This window comes from Betta splendens, chromosome 11 (assembly GCF_900634795.4).
Source record: "Betta splendens chromosome 11, fBetSpl5.4, whole genome shotgun sequence".
Taxonomy (NCBI): domain Eukaryota; kingdom Metazoa; phylum Chordata; class Actinopteri; order Anabantiformes; family Osphronemidae; genus Betta; species Betta splendens.
Genome location: NC_040891.2, coordinates 7,723,840 through 7,746,021, shown reverse-complemented (window position 1 = coordinate 7,746,021; position 22,182 = coordinate 7,723,840). Strand labels below are relative to the sequence as shown.

General features: G+C 50.8%; 3 protein-coding genes and 1 long non-coding RNA gene across 8 annotated transcripts in view; 2 read left to right on the top strand and 2 right to left on the bottom strand.

Moving 5' to 3' along the window:
- Positions 1-542: 542 nt before the first annotated feature.
- Positions 543-4,371, bottom strand: gpnmb (glycoprotein (transmembrane) nmb). The gene is given in 12 exon segments (XM_055513095.1): positions 543-1,049; positions 1,121-1,211; positions 1,277-1,492; positions 1,547-1,672; positions 1,753-1,974; positions 2,066-2,113; positions 2,189-2,524; positions 2,599-2,760; positions 2,832-3,005; positions 3,110-3,250; positions 3,324-3,479; positions 4,158-4,371. Coding segments are annotated over 12 exon segments (1,896 nt in total). The 5' UTR covers positions 4,228-4,371; the 3' UTR covers positions 543-895.
- Positions 4,372-7,123: 2,752 nt separating this feature from the next.
- LOC114865760 (polypeptide N-acetylgalactosaminyltransferase 15-like) lies at positions 7,124-13,984 on the top strand. The gene is made up of 10 exons (XM_029167190.3): positions 7,124-8,826; positions 8,897-9,063; positions 9,171-9,375; positions 9,829-9,984; positions 10,071-10,188; positions 10,593-10,787; positions 10,864-10,995; positions 11,094-11,195; positions 11,267-11,410; positions 11,482-13,984. Exons 1-10 carry the CDS (start codon positions 8,297-8,299, stop codon positions 11,623-11,625), a joined length of 1,893 nt encoding a protein of 630 aa, XP_029023023.1. The 5' UTR covers positions 7,124-8,296; the 3' UTR covers positions 11,626-13,984.
- Positions 13,985-16,103: 2,119 nt separating this feature from the next.
- The window catches only part of kcnh8 (potassium voltage-gated channel, subfamily H (eag-related), member 8), a 41,120-nt gene continuing 35,041 nt past the window's right edge, over positions 16,104-22,182 (bottom strand). For all 5 annotated transcript variants that reach the window (XM_029167093.2, XM_029167094.3, XM_055513042.1 and 2 more), the window contains 5 exons: positions 21,962-22,000; positions 21,012-21,262; positions 20,141-20,241; positions 19,877-19,956; positions 16,104-18,022 (listed from right to left, as the gene is read on the bottom strand). In XM_029167093.2, coding sequence (XP_029022926.1) covers positions 17,519-18,022; positions 19,877-19,956; positions 20,141-20,241; positions 21,012-21,262; positions 21,962-22,000 — 975 coding nt within the window. In that variant the 3' untranslated portion in view covers positions 16,104-17,518. The remainder of the gene's footprint in view (positions 18,023-19,876; positions 19,957-20,140; positions 20,242-21,011; positions 21,263-21,961; positions 22,001-22,182) is intronic.
- LOC114865865 (uncharacterized) lies at positions 18,163-19,175 on the top strand. Its single transcript, XR_003787582.3, has 3 exons — positions 18,163-18,391; positions 18,492-18,715; positions 19,063-19,175. It is a non-coding gene; the product is annotated as an uncharacterized LOC114865865 (long non-coding RNA).

The following is a 22,182-nucleotide window of genomic DNA, read 5'->3' as shown; positions in this document are numbered from 1 at the left end:
TCCCCCTCTGCAACCATGCTTGTGCCCCTTCACCTCCCTCACACACAGCTCCACTTGTCAGATGCCTCTGAATTAAAAAAAACAAAACAAAAACCATGAGGTTTGTTTTTCTTCTGCGCCCTTCATATTTCCCATGACCAATTAACATCACAAAGCAAATTCGTGTTAGTAGTATTATTGTCCCAGAACATGCCTCAAACTCTGTGCCGGAGCATTCCATGCTGTTTGCTTTGTGTAACCTGGGCTTTTGCGGTTTTAGCTGTTGCCGAGGAACAAATATTTGTATATCTAAACCCAGTTTTGAGACCTTAACCCTAGTCCTAACCAGATTCCATTCAACTGGTTAGGGACTAGATGAATTAAGAGGGTAAATCACACAAGGCTGCAAAATTTGCATCAACAACTCACCTGCTCCTTTTTTTTTCCTGGGTTGTTGGCGTTAAATACTGTATAGGTAGTGGATCAGCTCGACCCTGAATCTTAAATTGGTAAACGATTGTACTAGAAGTGGTGTCGGTTATAAACAAGTGATCTTGTCCGTCCAAATTTTCACCTTTTAATTCACTGATCTCAGCACTGCTATTATAATATTATACACTGTTAGGAAAACCATTATTATATCTTGTTACAACAGAGGGTACTGGTTAAGGCGTTTTGGAAAAGTGGTACAGAAAAGCATTTTTGATCAAAATGGCTGATTTCAGGTCAGTACCTGAACCTAGTTCATATCCTAGCAACTACTTTACTCAAAGCTGAAATGGAAAAGAGCAGCGGTTGTCAGCATTTTTAATAAATCATCCTACTCCACGTCCTCTACTGGAGCATCAGTCGCTTGCTGGGCCTCAGCTAAACAAACCAAATGCTAATGATGATTTACACTCTGTAGCTCTGAGACCTACAGGGGTCGAGTCTCAGTCAGCAGGTGACAGCTCTCCTCACTGGCGGGGAACAGGGCCTGTTTCAGGCGAACCATGGGGCCCCTGGTCCGAGCCTGGCCGACGGCGTCCTCCACCAGCGTCCCGCGGATGGGTCGGTAGACCCTGTAGCGCCTGCCAGAGGAGAGGGATTTGAGGCAGGGGCCGGGTCGGCTTAAAAGCCCATCGTCGTGACGAATACTCACCTGTAGACCAGGTAGCCGACGAAAGCGAAGACGACGACCAGCACAGCGCTGGAGAAGAGCGCCACCACTGCCGTGTTGGGAGACTTGGAGGCTGGAAGACAGAACGTGATCTCATGACTGGACTTGGAGACGGGCAGCTGCAGGCGCGTAACTCACCCGTGTCCTGGGATTTGATGGTGACGGTGGTGCTGGCCAGCGCCAGGCTGCCGGGGTCCTCCAGGGTGATGTTGACGCAGTAGACGCCGGGTTCCGGGAACGTCCTCCGGAGGCGCACCTCGCACTGCGTCGACGGGGACACGTCGTCGCACATGATGCTGCTCACCTCCGTGCAGTTGGGGTCCGACACGATGGTACAGGCTGAGGTGGGGGGCGCTGGAGGTCGGGGGGGGAACAAATGAGGCCTTCGACAGGTCACCGCTGGCCAGCAGAGTGGATGGGGCGCTTACCTGCCCAGGCACTTCACCAGGAAGGTGACGTCCATGCTGCTCTCTCTGGCGGCGGACACGTCCACGATGCGGTTGCTTTGCTGGCTGTTCAATGGGAGCTTCGCTTCTGTCAACAGGTACAGACATGGAAGAGTATTTCCCCTCAGACATGGGGTTGTCGACTGTCCTGACTGCGCTCCCACCTACCGATGATGGTGATGTTGTTTGTGAAGGTGCCGTAGACGTAGCGGAAGCACTGGTTGCCGGCGAATCGCCTGCTGCGGAGTCGGGCCATGGTGGTGGCGTTGGCCTCTGGAGTCGCACTGGCAACAGCAGGCGGGAGCGACTCTGTGACGGGCAGCCCTGAGGTGGTAGCCACGGAAACGGTGGAGGGGAAGGGCCTGGCGGTGGCGGTGGTGCTAGCGGGTCCTGGGTCACAAAGCAAACGGCACAGGTCTAGGCTCACTTCAACGGCAGGTGGATGCATTCAGGTGGTGCCCCATGAGTCCACAGGCCTCACCGTGGGTGGTCTCCGCCTTCACAGTGGCAGCAGGGGTGGTAGATGTCGCTGCGGGAGAAGGCACATGTAACACTCACGTATATCATTTGCGTGATCGTGCTCCCGGTGGGCGTGGCTCGTTACCCGTGGGAGGCGGCCGCGCGGTGCTGCCCGGCGTGGGGGTCCCGGCGGTCGTGGCAGCGGGCGGGGGGCACTCCTCTGGGAACGCCGCCTCCACCACCAGCCTCACGCTCACGTCGCCCGGCGCGCCGAAGGTGTGCGCGGCCACGGGCCGGTGCGTCACCAGCCGGTTGCCGTCGCTGAAGTCCCACAGGTAGTCGACGGACGCGGCGGCGCTCAGGTAGCCGCTGGGGTCGTGGAGCTGGACGCTGAACAGCACGGCCTCGCCGCGGTAGAACACGTTCTCTGGCTGCTTGGGCGCGGCCTTCTGGAAGATGGTCACCGCCACTGGGATCTTATCTGGGGCGGCGAAGTCGGGTTAGGGTCGCTCGTCGGGCGAGGTGGTGTGAAGCGAACGTGAGGCTCAGCGCTACCTGTGACGTAGAAGACGGTGGCGTCGGTGGTGAGGGGCGTGTACTGCCGGTGCTCGTGCTTCCTGTAAACCATGACCTCCATGATCTCGGCTCCCAGCGGCATGTTGGTGGTGTTGATGGTCACGCTGGAGGAGGAGCCGTCGCACGTCTCGTAGTACTGACCTGCGAACACGGGGGGGCGTGACGTTCATTTAGCATTTAGCATGTAGCTGCGGACCCGTCCAGCGTCTCACCCATTGTGTGCCACACGTAGACGTAGCTCTTGCGCCTCCAGTCGCTGCTCAGAGGGAACGGCTTCCCGTCGGGGAACACGTTGCACTTGGTCGTGTCTGTACACTTTCCGAAGCCGTAGTCGTCGAGCCACGCGGTCCAGTTGTACACGTAGCCAGAGTTGACCTGCCCGTGTCCTGCTCACACCAGGGGAAAGGGAATCAAAAGCAAGCGTTGAACATGACCTTACTCATAGTGTTTGAGATGTGACGTTCAGGGACGCGTTGGCTTCAGCTCCTACCGTCCATGCAGTGCTGATCCCAGACGACGTATCCGTTCGGATCCACCTTCTGACACTGTGGGTAGCCAAGCTTGGCCGTGAAGGTGATGGAGGAGCCGTTCAGAGCGGGGCTGTCGCTGGTCAGCTGGACCTTGGGTTTGCCTGCAGGGGCGCACGTTTCAGGTAAAGGATTCAAAACACGGTGCCACATCGGAACAAGACGGACCCCACTGACCTATTCCATACACGTGGTCCTTCGGCTTTGGGTTCGGGTTTGTTGGGGGGTAGAGGTAATCGTCCCAGTGGTTGGTGTCAGGGTCCCAGCCAGGGATTGAGGGAATATGAAAGTGGTCTGATACCTCGTGCTTGTGGGAGAACATGTCACCGTACGCTGCATAGAAAGACAGGAGATGAGGCTTAGGACTTCAGGATCATGGGTGTTTACATTTTGCTTGTGGAAAATAATGAAAATACCTGGAACACATAAAAATGAATAATCTAATTTTTGTTCTCCATTTCTCTATTGTGGAGTTTTAAATGGATTATTTCCCCGTCCCTATGTGAATCAGGAGGCGAAAGGGGTTCAGGGAATATTTGTTGCATCCTGTCAAATGTCTCTCAGCTGTAAAGAACAACACATTCCGCCCAGTCCATGTAATCTGATTAAAGGAAAGAGTCCACACAGGAACGTCTCTGTGTGAACGGGCTCATGGTTCGACGAACCTGAGGCGAATCCGCGCCACTGGACGCATTTGAGATTCGTTATTGTAAATGAATGAGACAGATGAATGTTGTTACTTGGTTGTTGAAGCTGCTGTTACAGTTTTTAGGCTGGTGTCATTCGTTGCACTCGCCTTAATTGAGCTCATGGGACCGTGACAGCAGAGAGCTGACGTCAGAAATATATCATTTAAATATCGGTTAAAAGTTTATTTCATTTTGCACGTTCTCACTGCTCCACTGACGGATGCCAATGATGAATATTTAAATAGTCAAACCACTTTAGACTCGCTGTGCAGCTGTGAGCCTCAAGACTTGTCGACAAGTCGCGTAAAGTAATATCACTTACTTGTTTGTCCATCGGCTTGATAAACAGAGCAGGTCAAAGCCAGGAGGAAAATGAATTGCTCGGCTTCCATTTCCACTATTCAGCAGGAAAAGCCCGTGATCGATGGTCTGTGCCTATAAACGGCCAAGTCTCCGCACAAACCCCGCTGCGCTGCCGCAGATCGCGTCTCCGTGTGTCTGCGCGTCCAGCTGCCCTCGACTCGCTCCGTCCTGATGTTCGGTAATTAAATCTGGGGCGGCCGAGCCACGCAGACATGTGATGTGTCCTAACAGGGCGCATCTCACCACCCATTAGCTTCTTGGAAACAGGAAACTCATGAGAGATGAGAGGACACGGTTCCTCGCGCGCGCCCCGCATTATTCGTTTCTTCTTTTTTGAAGAATTTAATTTTTATACAGTCAATTCTATGAGGCTGCATTATATTTATGAACGCTGACGTCTTGTTGTTGTTTGGTTGATGGTTTAATAATCGGTTTCAAATTATTCTTTGGCAATTAAAACGTTTGTGACGTATTTAATAATAAAATACATTTCTAATTGGAAACGGCAAATTTGTCTTCTGTTTTATTTTTGCCGATTTTCTCATCAAAGATGTTGTTATTACTCTGAAACTTTTACAAGTTTAAATAAAGACTGTTTTAAATCGTTCACCAATAATCGTCGTATGAATCTATTTCACTTTGTGTCACCGTTTAAAACCCATTTGACTATTTCACATGACGCTTCACTAAAGGCAACAGTGGTCAATTGTGCAAATCAGTACAGTGAAGTAATACATTTATTACACGGTGGTCAATTATCTTTTCGTTGTAGCGATGTTTGGACGCCTCACAACCGTAAACGCGCGTGCGTGGCAGCTCAACACATGACCGCATTATTCCCGATGTTCGTGCCGTTCAGCTGTGTCACGGTGAGACGCGTGCGAGGGCCGCGCGCGATGCGCCACGGCGGCTGCGCAAAAGCAGGAGGAAAGGGTGTGATGCCCGCAGTTGCGTTCGTTTGCGACACAACCCGGCGTGTGACCGGCGTCGTTACAGCGGGTCTCCTGCTGTCACAAGAGGAGTTTAGGAACTGAACACAAAGGACTCCTGGTCTGCAGAGTGACATGTGGAACACGGTTTTATTTCGCATAAAACCACGGGAACGTTTGCGTCAGAGGGAAACTGTGATATCGAAATGGGAAAAATACAGTTTAAAAACACTATTTTACTGAATATAATTCAGTTTTCTCATTTAGGCTAAATACAAATAAAGAACTTTTGATGAGAAACAAGTAAAGAAGAACGAGAATAATAACTGAGCGGTGATATTCAAAAACAGAAGATGTGGGATACGTCGGTATTACAAATAACCAGAAGCTTATGCTGAATCCCTGGAGTCAGTCGCTAGTCGTTGTGCGCGCCTGAAGCCCACGTGACTACAGGCGACGACACCTGAACGATAAAAGCCTTCAAAGTCCCTAATTAAAAACGGAATATTGGAAATCAAAGCTTTGCTGTCACAACGAAGCCCCTGGACCACAACAAACATCAAGAATCGACTGTGTTTCAGTGATATTTGTGTTTTAATAAAGACTGATTTCATCACACTAGTAAATTCATTCCAATGCATTTATAGGTCATCGCACCGTCAGCTGGTGCGCAGCCTATGGAACCAAGTAACACAAGGCTACCGGGAGCTCAGCATCACAGCTGGTTCTCATCACGACTGTGTGTCAGCCATGGAGACGAGGTGTGGAAATGGGTGAACTTCACAGCTGCTGAGTGGAAAATTAAGAGCCTTTTACGAGTCGTTAGTAAACAGAAAGTAAGTTTAATAAATAAATAAATAAATAAAAATAAATGTCAGTACCGATCCGTGTCCACGAGAGGGCAGCACCACTCCGCAGCTCCTCGGACTGTTGAACGACTATGACGAGTACCTTGAACTCCCACAAAGCATAAGCACCTGCTGAGTTTATTGAATTCATAGATCCACTATATAACGCGTGTGTTCTGCTTCGTCCAACTGCAAATAAAGTTAGTTGAATGTGATTTTTCACATTTAAGAACCTGGATGATTTTTCATTTATTTACTTTGGCTGTATTGGATATGTGTTAATAATTTGTAAAAGAAAAAAAGGTTGTTTCAACATCTACCTCTGTGTCTTTTTATGTACGTGTGGATGTGTTTGTGGTTTAAATCTCTAGAGATTCTCGCTGTGATGATCCCAGAGTCTCAAGTTACTCTGAGGTTAAGTTTGGGTTTAAGTTGGGCTCAAAATCAGCCAAGCAGTGATTATGGTTTAGGCTTGGTGTTAGGCAGGACATGAACATAAGAGGTGTGTGTGTGTGTGTGTGTGTGTGTGTGTGTGTGTGTGTGTGTGTGTGTGTGTGTGTGTGTGTGTGTGTGTGTGTGTGTGTGTGCCACACGCACTTGTTGAAGGACAGAAATATGAATAATGAGCAACAATCCAGAAATGCAGTGTGCAGCCAATTTTTTTTATTGTCTCCCTCTGTGTGTGTGTGTGTGAGTCCTTGTCGTGTTGTCTTCTTTTACAGCTCTGTCTTTTGGACACTCAGTGGAACATTCATGTATACATTCCTGAGTGCGAACCGAATCCCGGACCTTCTCCCTCTCTTTCTCTGCATATTTTTGTGTTCATATTCCTTTAGTGCGTGTGCGTGCGTGTGTGTGTGTGTGTGTGTGTGTTTCTGTAAATGTGCTGGCAGTGGAAAACTTCAATTCAGTGTGTGTTTTGGCTGCAGGATGGAACATGTGGGAGTGTTCTCCGCGCTGCACTGGAGACACATGAAGACCTTTATTCCTCTTCAAACTCAGAGGCTTATAAACGAGTTCCCACAAAGAGACGAGCGCTGGGAGCTGGTCACTTCTGGTTCTGACTGCTTCCTTCACCCCTCTGATCTTTCATGTTGCCTTTCATTTCCAGCGCCTTGCCTCTCTTTCACCCCCTCCCATTGCCCTTTCAACTACTCAATCAGTCTCCTGAGGCCCTCCTCCTCCTCTGTATGCTGTAATCATGATGATGAGAAGCCATTCTGCCCTGTCATCCTGAGCAAAGCGCCTTTGTTTTACAGTGGGGAGAGGGCCGGGACCCGCTAAGCCCACCCCACCTCAGACAGACAGCCAGACACTCCACCAATAGCAGGGAGGAGGTCTGGAAGCCTCGCAGCTGAAGTAAACACACAAGAGCAGGTCAGGTCTTTGTGATGTGGTGACATTGTTTAAAATATCACCAAGAGGCCCAAACAGAAAAATATGAGCGTTTCCTATAGACTGCTGCAGTTTAGTTTCACTGTCTGGCTACAACAAGGTAATAAAATATCCCCAAGACTGTTAGCTCTTCAAGTAAACCAAAAAAGAAGCGAGAGTGAGATTTTTCGTCTCCATCCAGCTGAAAACAGCAGCCTCGTCTGCCAAGATCCGCGGAGGATCCGCGGCGATACAAGCTGCGATCGCCCCGCTTCCCGGCACCGACAGACGGTCATGGGACCGCGGGGCTCGCCGCCAGCTGGCCGGAGAGCGCATCTTTGATGTGTGACGCACCGGGGAGACGTCTGCACCAGAACGACCGTCTCACGCTCAAACCGGAGGAAACAAATTTATGAGCGTATGAAAGAGCACTGTCCCGTTCCACTGCAGCGCGGCTTCATTCGCGACGGGCTGCGCTTGTAAAAGAAAAGTTTGGAAATAGACCGGAGGCATTTTTTTTATTCAACTTGGACGGATTCCTGCGCGCAGACATGCAAAATCTGTGAACAGCATCATTTGAGCAACGCGCAGTCGGAGGATGTTGACAAGTTGTCGGAATCCTTTTAGAATATGAATAAATGAGGTGACTGTGAGAACGGATTGAGGGCAGGTCCGTGGATCAGGTGCGTCCTGCGCTAAAGTGCACGGGCACACGTTTACGCAGGCTCTAGGACCGCGGAGGGAGAGCGCACCTCCACCAGCTACAAGTTTGAGCTTTGTCCCGGTTTTGTTGACACTTGTATGTCTGCTCTGTCCTCCACCAACGGCCGGAGAACATGCGCGGCTTGTTGGATGAGCCGTGAGACGCTGGTGGAACATGACGAGGAAGGATCCACCGACGCGCAGGGGCAGTTTTTGAGCCCGTCCTCTCCTCCGCGCGCTCCGGCATGAGGCTGCGGGGCAGAAGCACCGCGGCCCGGCGGAGGATGCTCTGTCTCTGGCTGCTGCTCCTCGGCTTCGCCCTGGTCACACTGGCGCTCTCCGGCTTCTTTAGCCGAGACAGAAGCCACGGGTATCAGAAAGCTCCAGCACCGGGCGGCGCCCTCCGGCGGGTCCTCAGACCACCGGACCTGGAGCTCATCGTGGACCCGCGCGACCCCGCCTTGGAGCTCGGCGCCGATGCGGCTCCTCTGAAGTCTCTGCAGGAGGACCAGCTGTTGGTGGTGCAGTCCTCGCAAGGCAGCAGGACTCCTCCGCAGAAGAAGGGGACGTACAAGGTGCTCCTGCCGGGCGCCAATAAGGACGCGGACGCTCCGGCGCCCGTGGCGCACGGTGGCACGGGCGGAGCGCGCCGGGCGCACGTGGAGGCGCTGGGGGAGGACGCGGAGCTGGCCGCAGCGCACAAGTACGGCTTCAACGAGGCGCTTAGCGAGGGCATCTCTGTGCGCCGCAGGCTGCCGGAGACGCGTCATCCTGGGTAAGTGCGGCCAAAGCGCACGGCGGACCCCACTTTGAAACACAGCGCTCACGTTTCCGCCTTTTAACAGGTGCTTCGAGGAGCAATACAGCGAGTCGCTGCCGTCGGCCAGTGTCGTGATCTGCTTCCACGACGAAGCCTGGTCCACGCTGCTGCGCACGGTGCACAGCGTCCTGGACACCGCGCCCAGACGGTACCTGCAGGAGGTTCTGTTGGTGGACGACCTGAGCCAGCACGGTACCCCCCCCCCCCCCCCCCCCCCCCCCCCCCACACACACACACACAGCATACCCGTCCGCTTTGACGCCACGCTGAACTCCCCTTTGTGTCCGTGCACCTTCCAGGTCACTTAAAGAGCGTTCTGGGCGAGTATGTGGCCCATTTGGACGGGGTGCGCTTGATTCGCAACACCAAGCGCCTCGGTGTTGCGGGGTGCCGTTCTGTGGGCGCTGCCCGGGCGGCTGGGGAGGTGCTGGTGTTTATGGACTCCCACTGTGAGTGTCAGAGAGGCTGGCTGGAACCGCTGCTGGAGAGGGTGGCCCAGGACAGGTATTGGACTGAAGTCACAGCATCATTTGTAAAGGGAAATAACATGAAAGCAGAGGTGCGCGTGCCCGACTCTCATGATTCGGCTCCAGCCTCGTGTCTCGGGCCGCCTGCAGCGTGGCTCTAATTAGACTAGATAATTAGGCTGAGCTCTCCTGCCTGGAATCTGGAGCCATTCCGCTCCTTCAGCCACATGTTTGACCCTTTCCCCCGTTTTAATCTGTTCCATTTGATTTTCCCCGAGCAACACGTAACACGTCTTCTTTAACAACAAAATCAACATAAACAGGAACAATTTTTAAAAAAAGGACAACGCACAAACCCAAGAAACTGCTGCCATCTTTTATTGCTAGAACCACATTTTGACTTTATTCACTAACTTTATTTGAATCACTCTAAAAGTAAAACTCCCGTCACAGTAAAATGTCTCTTTATGTGAATGTTGTCTATGTGCAGGACCAGAGTGGTGTCTCCGATCATAGACGTGATAGACTGGCAGAGCTTCCAGTACAACGCCACCCAGTGGCCGGTCCGGGGAGTGTTCGACTGGAAACTCAACTTCTATTGGGAATCGAACTCTCATCAGCCAAACACGGATGATAAACCTCTACCGTGGGTCTATATTTGTTGATGTTTATTATGTGCATAAACCTTCTCTGGCACTAATTTATTTCCGTTCTTGCCTTCGTCTCTGGCAGGAGCCCAGTCTTAGGAGGTGAAGTTGTGGCCATTGACAGACATTTTTTCCAAAGTGTGGGATCCTACGACCCTGGGATGCTACTGTGGGGGACAGAGCAAATTGAACTTTCAATTAGGGTAAGATAAAAAAACAACAACAACTTTATTAGCGCCCTTTCATCCAAATCCTTTAATTCAGGTGCTCACACAGGATAAGGAGATAACAGATTGTCTGGGCTCTTCCTCTGAAGCAGCATAAGGTTCCTGTGGCTCAGAGTCTGGGTCGCCTTCTGTTTGGGCTTCAGGAGCACTGTGCTGGGACCTGATGCCTTTTGCAAACAATGCATTCGGGTCTAGGAAGGTTTTGTCCAGCTGACAAAGGAAGGGAAGGTTATGAAATAGCTCAGCTCAGTCAACACGTGTAGTCATTGGAACAATTCAATCACAAATAAGGTCCAACGGATCAAATCAGATTTTTAGTATTTATGTAACTTAAACTATGTGACAGAGTTCATGTGTGTGCTTTTTTTTGCCTGTCCCAGGTGTGGTGCTGTGGGGGCTCCATGGAGGTGGTGCCCTGCTCTCGCGTGGCCCACTTAAACCACTACCACCTGTCGTACAGCTTCCCGGACCAGGAGCTGCTCCAGAGGAACAAGATCCGCCTCGCCGACACCTGGATGGACGCGTACAAGAAGATCTTCTACCGCAGAGACACCTTCGCCCATTTCCTCCGGCAGGTGCGTGTGTGTGTGTGTGTGCGTGTGTGTGGAGCGGACACGGTGAATATTAGTCCCATAAATGTGCGTTGTGCAGTCGGAGAGTCCCAACATCTCAAAGCGTCTGCGGCTCAAGAGGAGTCTGGGCTGTAGGAACTTCCGCTGGTACCTGACGACGGTGTATCCACAGCTCTACATCCCCCAGGACAGACCTGGGCTGTCGGGCGAGGTACTGCACACACACACACACACACACACACACACACACTCCCCGCTCCCCTAGGACAGACTCACACTGTGATGTGTTGCATTTGTGCCTGCGTGAAGCTGTACAACGTGGCCACGGGCAGCTGTGCAGACCACCCGCGGGGGCGGGGGCTGCGGGGTGGAGCCGTGACCGTGGCGCCGTGCAGCGGGACGGGCAGCCAGGTAACGGGAGGCCGGTGGGGGGTCACAGCAGAGGAGGAGCGGGCGATTCACGGGCTGCGTTTCTCCCGCAGCACTGTGAACTCAACCTGGAGGGCGAGGTGCGATGGGGCCCAATGGGCGCCCTGTGTCTGGATGCCCGGGCGGAGAGGGTGCTGCTGTCCCCCTGCCCCAGCCAGCGGCCCACCGCCGGCCGACTCCAGTGGAAGTTCCAAAAGGCAAGAAACAGGCCTAAGTATTTGTGAGCCACAGAGCCAACGGCATGCTGACGCTCCGTTCTGTGCTGCAGCTCAGCGGCCAGCTCGTTCACCAGCAGTCCCAGCTGTGTGTGGAGGCTGCGACGGACGGAGGGGGGCTCTACCTACGGCCCTGCACCCATCACCCCCGGCAGCAGTGGCACTTTGAGCAGCTGGTGGCGCCCAGAGGCGCATGAACACCGCCCCCTAGTGGTGGACTTGCAACACGGGACCCCTCCGTGCAGTACTGTATGTTCTATGCATAGTGATGCGTCGATATGTTTACTTCATAACGAGCTGTTCCTGTTTTAAGGATTGCAAATAGAATTTATTGTAGTGAAGAAACAGATCAGTGTATATTCCTGTATAATAGATTGAATCCTCTACAAGAAAATGAGATTTTGGTCATCGTTAACTCATAACAGTTCTTCCAGTCATAATGTAGGATATGTATCAAAAGGGCATGTTTGGGTTGCGGCCAAAGACGCTCAGACCAGTTGACTGGAGACTGTAAATGAGGTGAGAGTGCGAATGGTCGTCTGCCTACAGTATGTGGCCCTGTGATGACTGGCAGCCTGTCCAGCGTGTGACTTATCAGCCGTCAACAGCAGAGGGCGCCACCTGCCTTCACAATCTGAGGCCTCCACTGTCAAACCTGTAGAATCTTTATGATTTGTTTATTTTTTTCAACATGTTGAGTTTCACATTGGGACAGAAACCGCCAGGGTGACGACCTTGTGCTCGTCCTGTGACTGAGCGCTTGCCCCCGGGTCCTGAATGCTAGTTACTGTCAGATAGTTAGCATGGTGCGGGAGGCTCCGTTAGGTACATGACACCTCGTTAATAAAAGCAGGCATCTGATATGTCTGCAGCTTGGAGGCATGAGTCGAAGACCTAAAGGCAACATGTCTATCAAATCATATCATCCAGAATTCCAGCCAATATTAAGCAAGTGTTAAAATACTTAGCCTTACTAATTTTTTTTATCTTTTGCATTAATTGCTGGACTGACACTCGTCATTTTGCTTTATTAGATTCCAGGCACTGACATCGGTGCTGACTCCATAATGGAACAGTCTGGACACAGATCAGCAGATAGTTGGCTCTGTGCAAATAGAAATCTGCACCACCCGAGTGCGAGAACCCATGTGGAACTTGGTAGAAAAAAAAAAAATGAGTTGCTGCTGGTAAACGACTTAAATCCCAGAAGGCGCCGGGGATCTCTGCTGTCGCCTTAAATGGCTGACGCGCGTGAAAGGGTCCCGTCAGAGGATCGGCTACGCCGCCTACAGGAGTAACAGTTGCTCAGCGCGCTCCCGGTCGCGTCTCCCAGCAATACGCCTTTAAGTGAGCACATGCTGGAACCCACCGCCCTCGGCAGAATACAACATCTCCTTCTAGAACATGTGCTTTAGAGTTTGCAGATATAGACTAAAAACAGCGTTGGAGCTTCTACACTGTGTAACTTGATCTCTTTCCATCCCTGCGTTTTGTAATTCCTCCAGTTTTCTCCCCTTTCCATTCACTATAAATCGGTCTGTGTGACATGTTCTCTCTGATCCTCGTTCCTCTGCTCCTCTCCCTCCCGTCGTGACACTGTCCTGCTTCTCTCTCGCCGGCTCTGACCTTTTCCTGCCCTTCTTCCCGTCCTCCATCTTGGTGCTGAAGGGCGTGCGGTGAATATGGCTAACGCCCATAGACGCTACTGTTGTTTCTCCAGCTCACATGCAGCATCACACATCTTCCCGAGGACCCAGCGTGACTCAGATGGATGTGAGAGGCCGTGATGCAGTGAGCTGTGGCCCCTTTATGAAGATCCATGGGCCCATTTCTCCCCCCGAACGGTGGTGGCTCCACTCACTTCGTGCACCTCAAAGAGCCTCGGGTCTTCTTTACACAGACGCGGTTGTTTCCAGAGATTCATAATGTGCTTTTTGTGCAATTAGCTCGGCGAGGATGGGCCTCGGGACCCGGCGCCGCCGCCCAGCAAAGATTAAGTGCAATAAAATGTGACAAAACCGTCGCTTGCAGCAGTAATTAAGGTGAGAGGCAAAAAAGCGGTTTTTGAGCGTCTCATTTAGAAAGTTGCCGGTGACAACGACACTTTATAAAGACTCTTGAAAGTCTGAGGCAGCGTTTCAATAACACCCTTGTGCCTGTAAAACACCAAACACCGTTCAACCGCTCCTTCATTGCGAATTGCTGTCCTGAAAAAAACGAAACACCCTCATTATATACAAAATGTTACAGATAATGAAACTGTCCCTGATCTGAGCGTCTTTGTGCTTTAGGTAAATGACAGTGCACATGTCAAACAGCCATTTAATACTGTAACATGAGCTCTTCTGCAAAATGAATAAATAAATAACGTTTTTATGGATTCATAAACACACCTGAAGGTCTGTTCTCACTCACTCACAACTGAATTAGAATTCTTTCAAAAGCGACGACTGAAGCGACTCGTGCACAACACGCTGCGCTGCGGTCACGTTCCCTTTTAGGGACTCAAGGACGCTCACTGTGCAAAATAATAGTACAGTTTTCGAACAGAAAAAAAATCTCTCAATCTTTAAACATGTCATAAAATCATAAAACCCTTCGTTATTTTCACTGACTCTCATTTGGTGCCATGCATCACATTATAGCTATAGTAATGATTAGCAATAAGTACATGGGTATGATGGAGAACAAAAAAGAGATTGTCCTCATTCTATTTCCAGTGACATCTGTTCAGTTAAATGTGAGGAACCAACAAACAGAGTCTGAAGCAGAGCCGAGTGCTGGAATAAAACAACCGTTGGTTACAGTAGTTATCCAAAGGAACGCACGTCACCACGAAACAAAGCGCGCAGGAACATGATGTGCTGTGTAAAAGCTGCCAGATGTTCACGGAGACAGAGAAATGATTCCTGTCGTCTCCTGAACATTTAAGTCCAGACTTTTCCAGGCGAGACAACTATTTACCCAAAGGTCTGCCTGGTGCTGATGCTCCCATCTACTGTTTAAAATGCCAGACGACCGTCTGACAGGTGAGCAACAAAGGAGGTAATTTAGCAGCTCCTCCAGTTTCCAGTGCTTGATGGACAGGACGCAGACGTACACCTCCAAGAGAAGAGGCTGCTATTAATCTCTACCTCTGTCATGCACATTGTCCACCCCCCCCACCACCACCACCACCAGCACCGCTTGTACCAGCGGCCCAGACTCATTTATCAAACCCACACCGTGTCCTGCGAGCGTCTCTCCCCTCCCATCCTGTTTCACACCGATGCAAATGCAGACGAACGTGAAGTCCCAGCGAGGAGAGATTTCCTCATTCTGATGTGTTCGTGTGCTATACAAGCAAACGGGCGCGGCGACATAGGAGCTGAATGGAAACTGGAGGAGTTCGGCACACGTCTCCATCACATACTGTATCCCTGCCTCTGGCACCAGGTGTGCCCTTGAGCAAGACACCAACCACCATACATTTCCTGCACTGATGGGATCAATAAAGGTTCAATTATTATACAATGATGATGCTATTTTGCTCACATGGCACTATGCTAAGCTGCTGCACGTTATGTTTTTGACCTCACTACATTCACAGGCCTGTTAATATTCAGTAGAGTCAGTCACGCCACAGAGTTGGTTGGTCTAGATACACATACAGTTTGTGATGAAAACCGTGCTGTGGTACTGTATGTCCTTCTTTTACCTAAGAGAGGAGCTCTCACCTGCATGGACACAGTGTTTTTCTCTGCTGAAATCTGGGACGAGGAACAAATGAAGAAGCTCTTTTCTCTGAGATAAAGTGCTCATTTGAATGGAAGAGTGCACGCAAGCGCCTTCGCGTGCACGTTCGCGCGGGAAGAGGGGACAGAGATGAATAGTCGCGGTATTTGGGTCAGGGCCATCATCAAACAAAGTGAACGGAGTGGATTAAACATACACAGGCGCGCAGCAAACGAGCCAGTGTGAAATACAGAGTTAAGTGTATGTTAAGTGTAAACACGAACGCCCACGTATCAAATCACTGCGCGTTCCTCCTCTTTTCGAAATCATTTGCTGCTTTTTAGTCACAGTGAGAGCCAAGTTTAATCGAAACCCGGTAAGTGGTGAGGAGGAAGAAAGCAAAGAGTGCGAAGGGCCTCGCTAATGACAGGCAAAGTGAATGGGAGATGAGCGTTCCAGCAGGTGGAGGAGAAGAAGCGCTCAGAGATGAGAGCTAAATGCGGAGATGATCGAACACAAGTCGCTTCCCTGCGAGAACCAGTCAACAACAGGGACACACGTTTACGCTAAACAAATGGGGGCCGCTCTGCTATTTTAACCACAGTGTGACCTGACGGGGAGCAGGACTAGTCGTTGTGCGTTTGCTGTGTGTCGCTGGGATAGATGGTAAGTGTAAGCGTGGACAGAGTCCAGTCACGATCCAGCTGATGTCAGTGACAGCATGTCACAGATGATGCATCACTGCTGCCCAACAGGCAGCTGATTACATTTTTTATTTTATCGTCTTTTATTTTGACTGCTTGAACACCACACACCCTACTCTCTATACAAAAAGACCTGCAGTCCGGATAGATCAGCGATCTGTTCAGGCTGAAGCGGTTCAGATGAGCGACGGACAACATGAGGATTTCCCGGAGCTGAGCTTTGGTTAATGTTTATGAATAAACACAGCGTCAGCAGGTAACAGTCATATTTGTAGTTTATTAGCATAACAGTTTTTGTATCTAATAAATATCAAAATGTTAAGGGAAAAAAAAGATTTTGATTACAGTACATTCCATTTGCAAACGACGTGAATTTGATAGACGGCAGTTGACCTGTCGGGCAGAGTTGTGACCTTTGACCTGGTGTAGGATTGCATTGGCTGGCACCAGCGAACAGCACAGTAGCATCATTTCTTACCTTCACGCACTCGACTCTCTTTGAGGTAAAAAAATACATCTTTAGCATCGATACATTCATAGAAATATAAAAGCGTCTTTAAGTCCCTATTGTGCTTTTAAGTGGGAATATTGCGTTCACTCTGAAAAGCTGAGATAATGGATCTCCAGAGTCGGTAACCCTGGGTGACAATGGGCGTGCGTCTGGATCACGGGCCAATTTTGCATTGGTGGTTTGCTCCAGGCAACTTCACAACAGGGGCGATTACCTTGTGCCTAATTCTCCTTTAAAACTGAACCCGAGTTCGATAAATATGCATCAGTAAATGCCAGGTTCAGCTAATAAAAGAGCGAACCTTGTTTCCTTTAAATAGATATATAAATGGCAAGCTGGATTTCCACAGGGTGACATGCAGCATGTTAATGTGTGTCTACAGGCACTACTCAGAAGGCTCAGAAAGGCATGCAGAGGGGGAGAGAGAGAGAGACAGAGGGAGAGAAAGAGAGAGAGGGAGAGAGGAAGAGAGAGAGAGAGAGAGAGAGAGAGAAAGAAAGAGAGAGAGAGAGAGAGAGAGAGAGAGGTACAGTATGCATGGAGGGGAAGGGGAAAAGAAAACAGAGAAGGAGTCCCTGTGCTCGGTGTGACAGACAACAGCAGGGGCTGTGCTGCCTGAGGCATAACAACCCCCTGCCCCCCCCCCACCACCACCTCCACAACCAGCTCCTCTCGCTCGCCCTCTTCCCTGAGGGGTGGCGGTAAAGAGCACAATATGTCCCGTCCTCGTCCTCTCCCACCAGCCCTCGCTCCCAGTCCAACCAGCCGTGCACCAGTGGAAGCTGTGTGCAGCCGGGAGCCAGAGAGGCGCTCCTCGCCTCCCGCCCCACGTGTCCTCCATCGCTGCTCTACCTCAGTGTTAGGGCCGAGGGGAGAGCTGCCCCCGAACCTCCACCTCTCTCTGCCGTGTCCAACAGCACTACATTTCTATAGGTTCGGCTAATGCACCAGTTCCCTTTGTACTTTCATGCAACAGTTTTTCGTAAAAACACGTGCAACAAAAGGAAACAAAACAGAAGGAATCTGAGTTGTGTCCCTGCAAAATGTCCTCCAGTAACATAATGGGGACTCCAGTTGATAGGTTTGACCCTAAGTTCAAGATTCTCCAAAAAGGGACCCTGAAAAAGTTCAGAGTCCTGGAAAGTTCAAATTGAAAGGTTGCTACAAGCTCTGGTCTGGGTTGGGATTCGGTCGCCCAGGCTGCGACTGAGGCGAACAGCTGGAGCTCTGATGAGGGCCGTCGCTGCCCCCGTCCTGCGGAGGAGAGCTGTGTGGCCTCGATCTGACGGCGGGAGACGACCACGGCGGCGACAGAACATGGGGCCGTAAACGAGGGGCTGGAGAGTTGGGGCTGGAAGGCGGAGCTGAGCCGGGGAAGGGCCCCGGGCGGGGGTCCAGGGGTCTGTGTAGCAGAGAGTCCACGTGGGCCCGGGGGGCGGCGGCGGGGGAGGGCAGCAGCGTGTGGAGGGAGGCACCCTGAGCGGAGGAAGGCGACGGGTGGGAGCGCGGGCGGAGGGAGGGGGACAGGTAGGCGCGGTGAGCCGGGGAGTGGGCGGGGCACACCACGGCGGGTGGCTGCGCCGCCGACATGAGGCTCTCCAGGATCTGAGCCATCCGCTTCATGACTTGACCGAGGTCGGCGACTTCCCTTCCCAGCGTGCTCACCTGCAGAACACAATCACAGCACGTTCAAGCTCAAAAGATGCACGTTTCACCGTCGTAACAACAAAAAACAATCTCCTTGGCAACGCCGTGCCGCTATCGTTGGGCATTACGCGCTGATTAGCTGTCCACGGAGCCCCGCCCACGTGCCATCTGCTCCTGCCAGTCAAAGCACTCGTGACCATTCATCAGGCTAATCATGCACATCAGCGCTACGCTGTGCGCATCAGCCCCCAGCAGGACACGCACCTCCAGGTGGGAAGTGCTCCAGTTGCTGTGTGGAGATGTCAAGAAGTGATCAGGCTGAGTGCATAAATATATCGCCAGACAAAATGAGGCTGGGAGCTCCCGCTCGTCTGCGTCCTACTTCAGGTAACAGCGCTAATGCACGTTCCATCACAGTCCGTCACGTCTGGGATGTTCCTGGTCATTCACACCGCGTGACTGTAATCTGCCGTGCCCGTTCTTTTAGGAAAATTGCCAGTCTCCGCTATTAGGGTTCTCCCATCTCGCGTTCTCGCTGCCTCTCTCTCTGGAGCGGCTGATGAAAGCCCGGGTCTGATCTCGGGCTCTGATAAAAATAGAAGCCACAGGACGGTCCAATCTGACACGCTGTCAACATGATTCCAGTGCTCCCACCACGGGCACGGGCCCCAGAGGAGCCGCATTCGGGAACAGACCCGGACCCAGTTTCAGGTGCCGATCACAAGCAAGCGAGCAAACAAACAAACAAACAAACAAACACTGAATCTTTGCAAGTCAATAGTTGCTTTGTGTTGGTACCAAGATCCTATTGAATTAGTTGGAAGTTGGTTTGTAGTCTCCTCTCACAATGAGCAATGTGAGGAAGTCCAACGTTCCGGAGCAACAAAATCAAACGCTTACTGGGTGGAGCCGGACCACCAGAACCCGAGTCCAGATAGGACTGGTTCACGTTTGTTTGCAGCGTCGGCCGCCTTCGTAGTGAGAGCCGTATGAGAATCAGCAGTGGCATTAATCTTTTTAAGCCCACTTTCACATGAAGTGTTTGCTTTGCTCCTCAGAACGGCTGTCGCTTATAAAACGAGACAAACAAAAAGAGGAAACTGCACCCAGACCAGGAGCCCTCGAAAGACACTTGCTGTTTGATTTTGATTAAATAATTGGTGCAATTGCTGTTAATTACTGCATTTTTTTAAACCTGACCTTTTAGCTGCTGAAGCAAAGGCAGGAGGTGTGTGTGTGTGTGTGGGGGGGGTGATGCTGCTGCAGACTGAGGGATGAGTAAATGGCCTAATGCTGGCGCAAAGGAAAACGAGCCCTGTTTAATGCATTTTGGTGCAACCTGTGTGTGTCTGGTGTCACACGCTGCTCCCGCCTGTCATTCCTGTTTGTGTGCCTTGCTCCCGTCCCCTATGGTGATCGGTGCGGACAGATCCAAGTGAGAATTAGCAGACAGAAAGGCCACGCTGGGAGAGTTCCTGTCAGAACACCAGGACGACAGACGCGTCTCACGGTCTGTGTATTCATCCAGGTTACGTCCTAAGGCTTAGCAGGAGGAAGCAAACTGTCCCCATCACCTGCTACAGGTTTAATGTCAATGAAGCCAACAGCCGATCAACTCCACAGGAAACAGCCTGACACACACACCATCACAACTGAAGGCAGATGTCTAACCCTTCACATGTCACCCCTCAAACAGGCCTTCAAAGAAGTGAGGACCAGCCAAAATGTCCTCAATTTGGTAGGAAAATACATTTTTGGTCCTCAGTTAGACACAAGTACAAGTACAAGTACACACACACACACACACACACACACACACACACACACACACACACACACACACACACACACACACACACACACACACCCCACCTGCTGGTCGAGGTGTCTCAGTTGTCCCCTGGTCTCTTCCGCTTTCGCTGCTAGCTCTGCCGTGCTGATCTGCAGCATATCTGGGACACAAAATTAGCAAGTAACAAATTACTCCACTGCTTTAAAGCCCGCACCCGGTATTGGGGTGCGCGTCGACTCTGGAGGCTCTGAGGGAGGAGGCAGCCTTCGTTACATAGCATCACAGGGAGTTGTTTGCAACAGTGTATCACAACCCAGGATGTGGATGTGAATTTGTGTCAGGACCTGTGGCCGACGCCGAGGCACTGGTTGGTTCTTTGATGGGGCGACTGTGTGTGTAGGAGAACGTCTCCATCCCCTCGCTGTCTTCAGTCCCATCCACTATCCTGCAGAGGAAGTGGGAGAATTAATACTCTGATATACATTTAGGCTTTATTTTTAACAGTGGTTTTGAAACTGAGTCAACCAGTGCAGAAAGTGACAGATTGAATTGAAGGCTTTGTTGTACTTTTACTGATAATTAAGTGTTTTTATACACATACTCCATTTCACTGACTTAAAAAAAGCAATTAGACAAAGTGATATAATCGTATATGACGTGTCATTCTGTAAATGTGGTTGCAGTGGCTTCGCGGTCCATCACTGCCTGAAGCCTGGAACCTATGGACCAGATGCTGCTTTCACTGCAGCTGTCTTCGCTTCCTGCTCAGTCTTGGAGGCGTTCAGCTTCAGCGAGTGACATCCGCGTCATCGTGCTGAAGTGGCTGCTTGACCATTGCAAGAATATTCCACCATCTTGCCTCGAGCCTACGAATCTTGAACTCCTCTCTACCCGACGTAGAGCTCCGGTGAGGTTGGACGTGTGTAGCTTCAGAGCTCATTCATCCATCAGGCTTCCTCGGCAGCCATGCATGCCCATGCAATAACGCCATGCTTCACAGATTAGGCAGGAAAGCTGCAGACCATGAGCAGCTCCTTCCACAAGAACAGTTCTTCACCGGCTTTCACTCACAACAGCTAACAAAATATTCTACTTTGAGGTAAATAACCATTTTAAACTTGCTGCGGGCAGCTGTTCATGCACAGAAGGTTCATAAAGATCGATCATAATTAGGTAACGATCCAAACAGATGCGAGTACCAGAGATCCAACTCACCTTGAACTGAGGCTGGAAGGGTCTAAAGTGCTGAGGGTCATTTCCTGGATCTTCCCCTGAGACCTTCTGGAGCTCTGTCCCATGAATTTCTCACCGGGTCGCCTCAGCGGAGACTTCTCGCTGTGCCTCACGCCCCGGTTCTGTTCCAAAGACACGGGCCGCTCCTCCTCCTCGTCCTCCTCCTCTTCCTTTCGCTCTTCGATGATGGGTGGGTAGCCTTGAACAATCTGCCCATTCCTTCTCACCCCTGACTGGTGATAATAAAACAGCAGGCAACAAATAAGCTGGGATTTGAGCCTAGCTATTGCGAGAATGTTTGGTGAGTTTGAAAAAGGAAAAAAAAAAGAAAGAACTGACATCAAGGTAAAATCTATTGATGTGGATTTTGCTGCATTGGCCTTGATGATGTCAAACATCTTTGAATTCCTCTTCTAAAAAGAAATAACAGCTATTTTCCGTTCTCTCTGTTGCAGCAAATGTTACTGTACTAGTCTGTTTTTCTGCTTAACAAAAGGCATATTTGCGCAGTTAAGGTCATAGATGTGCGCAGATACCAACAGAGGTGAAACGATGAGCCAAGTAAACTCTGACAAGGCTTTAATAAACATGGAACGTCTTCTTAATCAGAGCCAAGCTCCTCAGTGACCTATTGATCAGTGAGTTATGACCTTTTCCTCTGGGAGGAAATACACCACCAGCACCAGCATCTGGAAGCTCCAACCGATTTTCTGTGAAATGTCTGACTTCACATGTTTCATTTGAATCATTTTTGCAGCCTGAGCACTACTTGTGGTGAAATTGGTGGTTATGGGGTTATAACCCTGGTGATGGCTCTCATTGCACTTACTGTACACATCTGCTGGCTGATGCTCGCTGTTAGTGAAGAGGAAAGGTTTTACTGCACACTGAAGGAGGCATAAATCGAGTGCATGCGAGTCTGGCTTTGTTACCTGCGGATCTAGAGCAGCTGTGGACAGCCTGGCCTTAACCTGGAAGGAAGCCAGAGAGGAAATAAATCAAATGTGTGAACGGCTGATTGTCTATTCTTGGATTTAATTTACAGGGGGAGCTGCTTTGCGAGGCTCGGCAGTAGATTACGCGCCGAGGAGAGAACACGGGAACAGTATGTGAATGAGTGAATATGACGCGTGGTGATGTGATGACGGGGAAT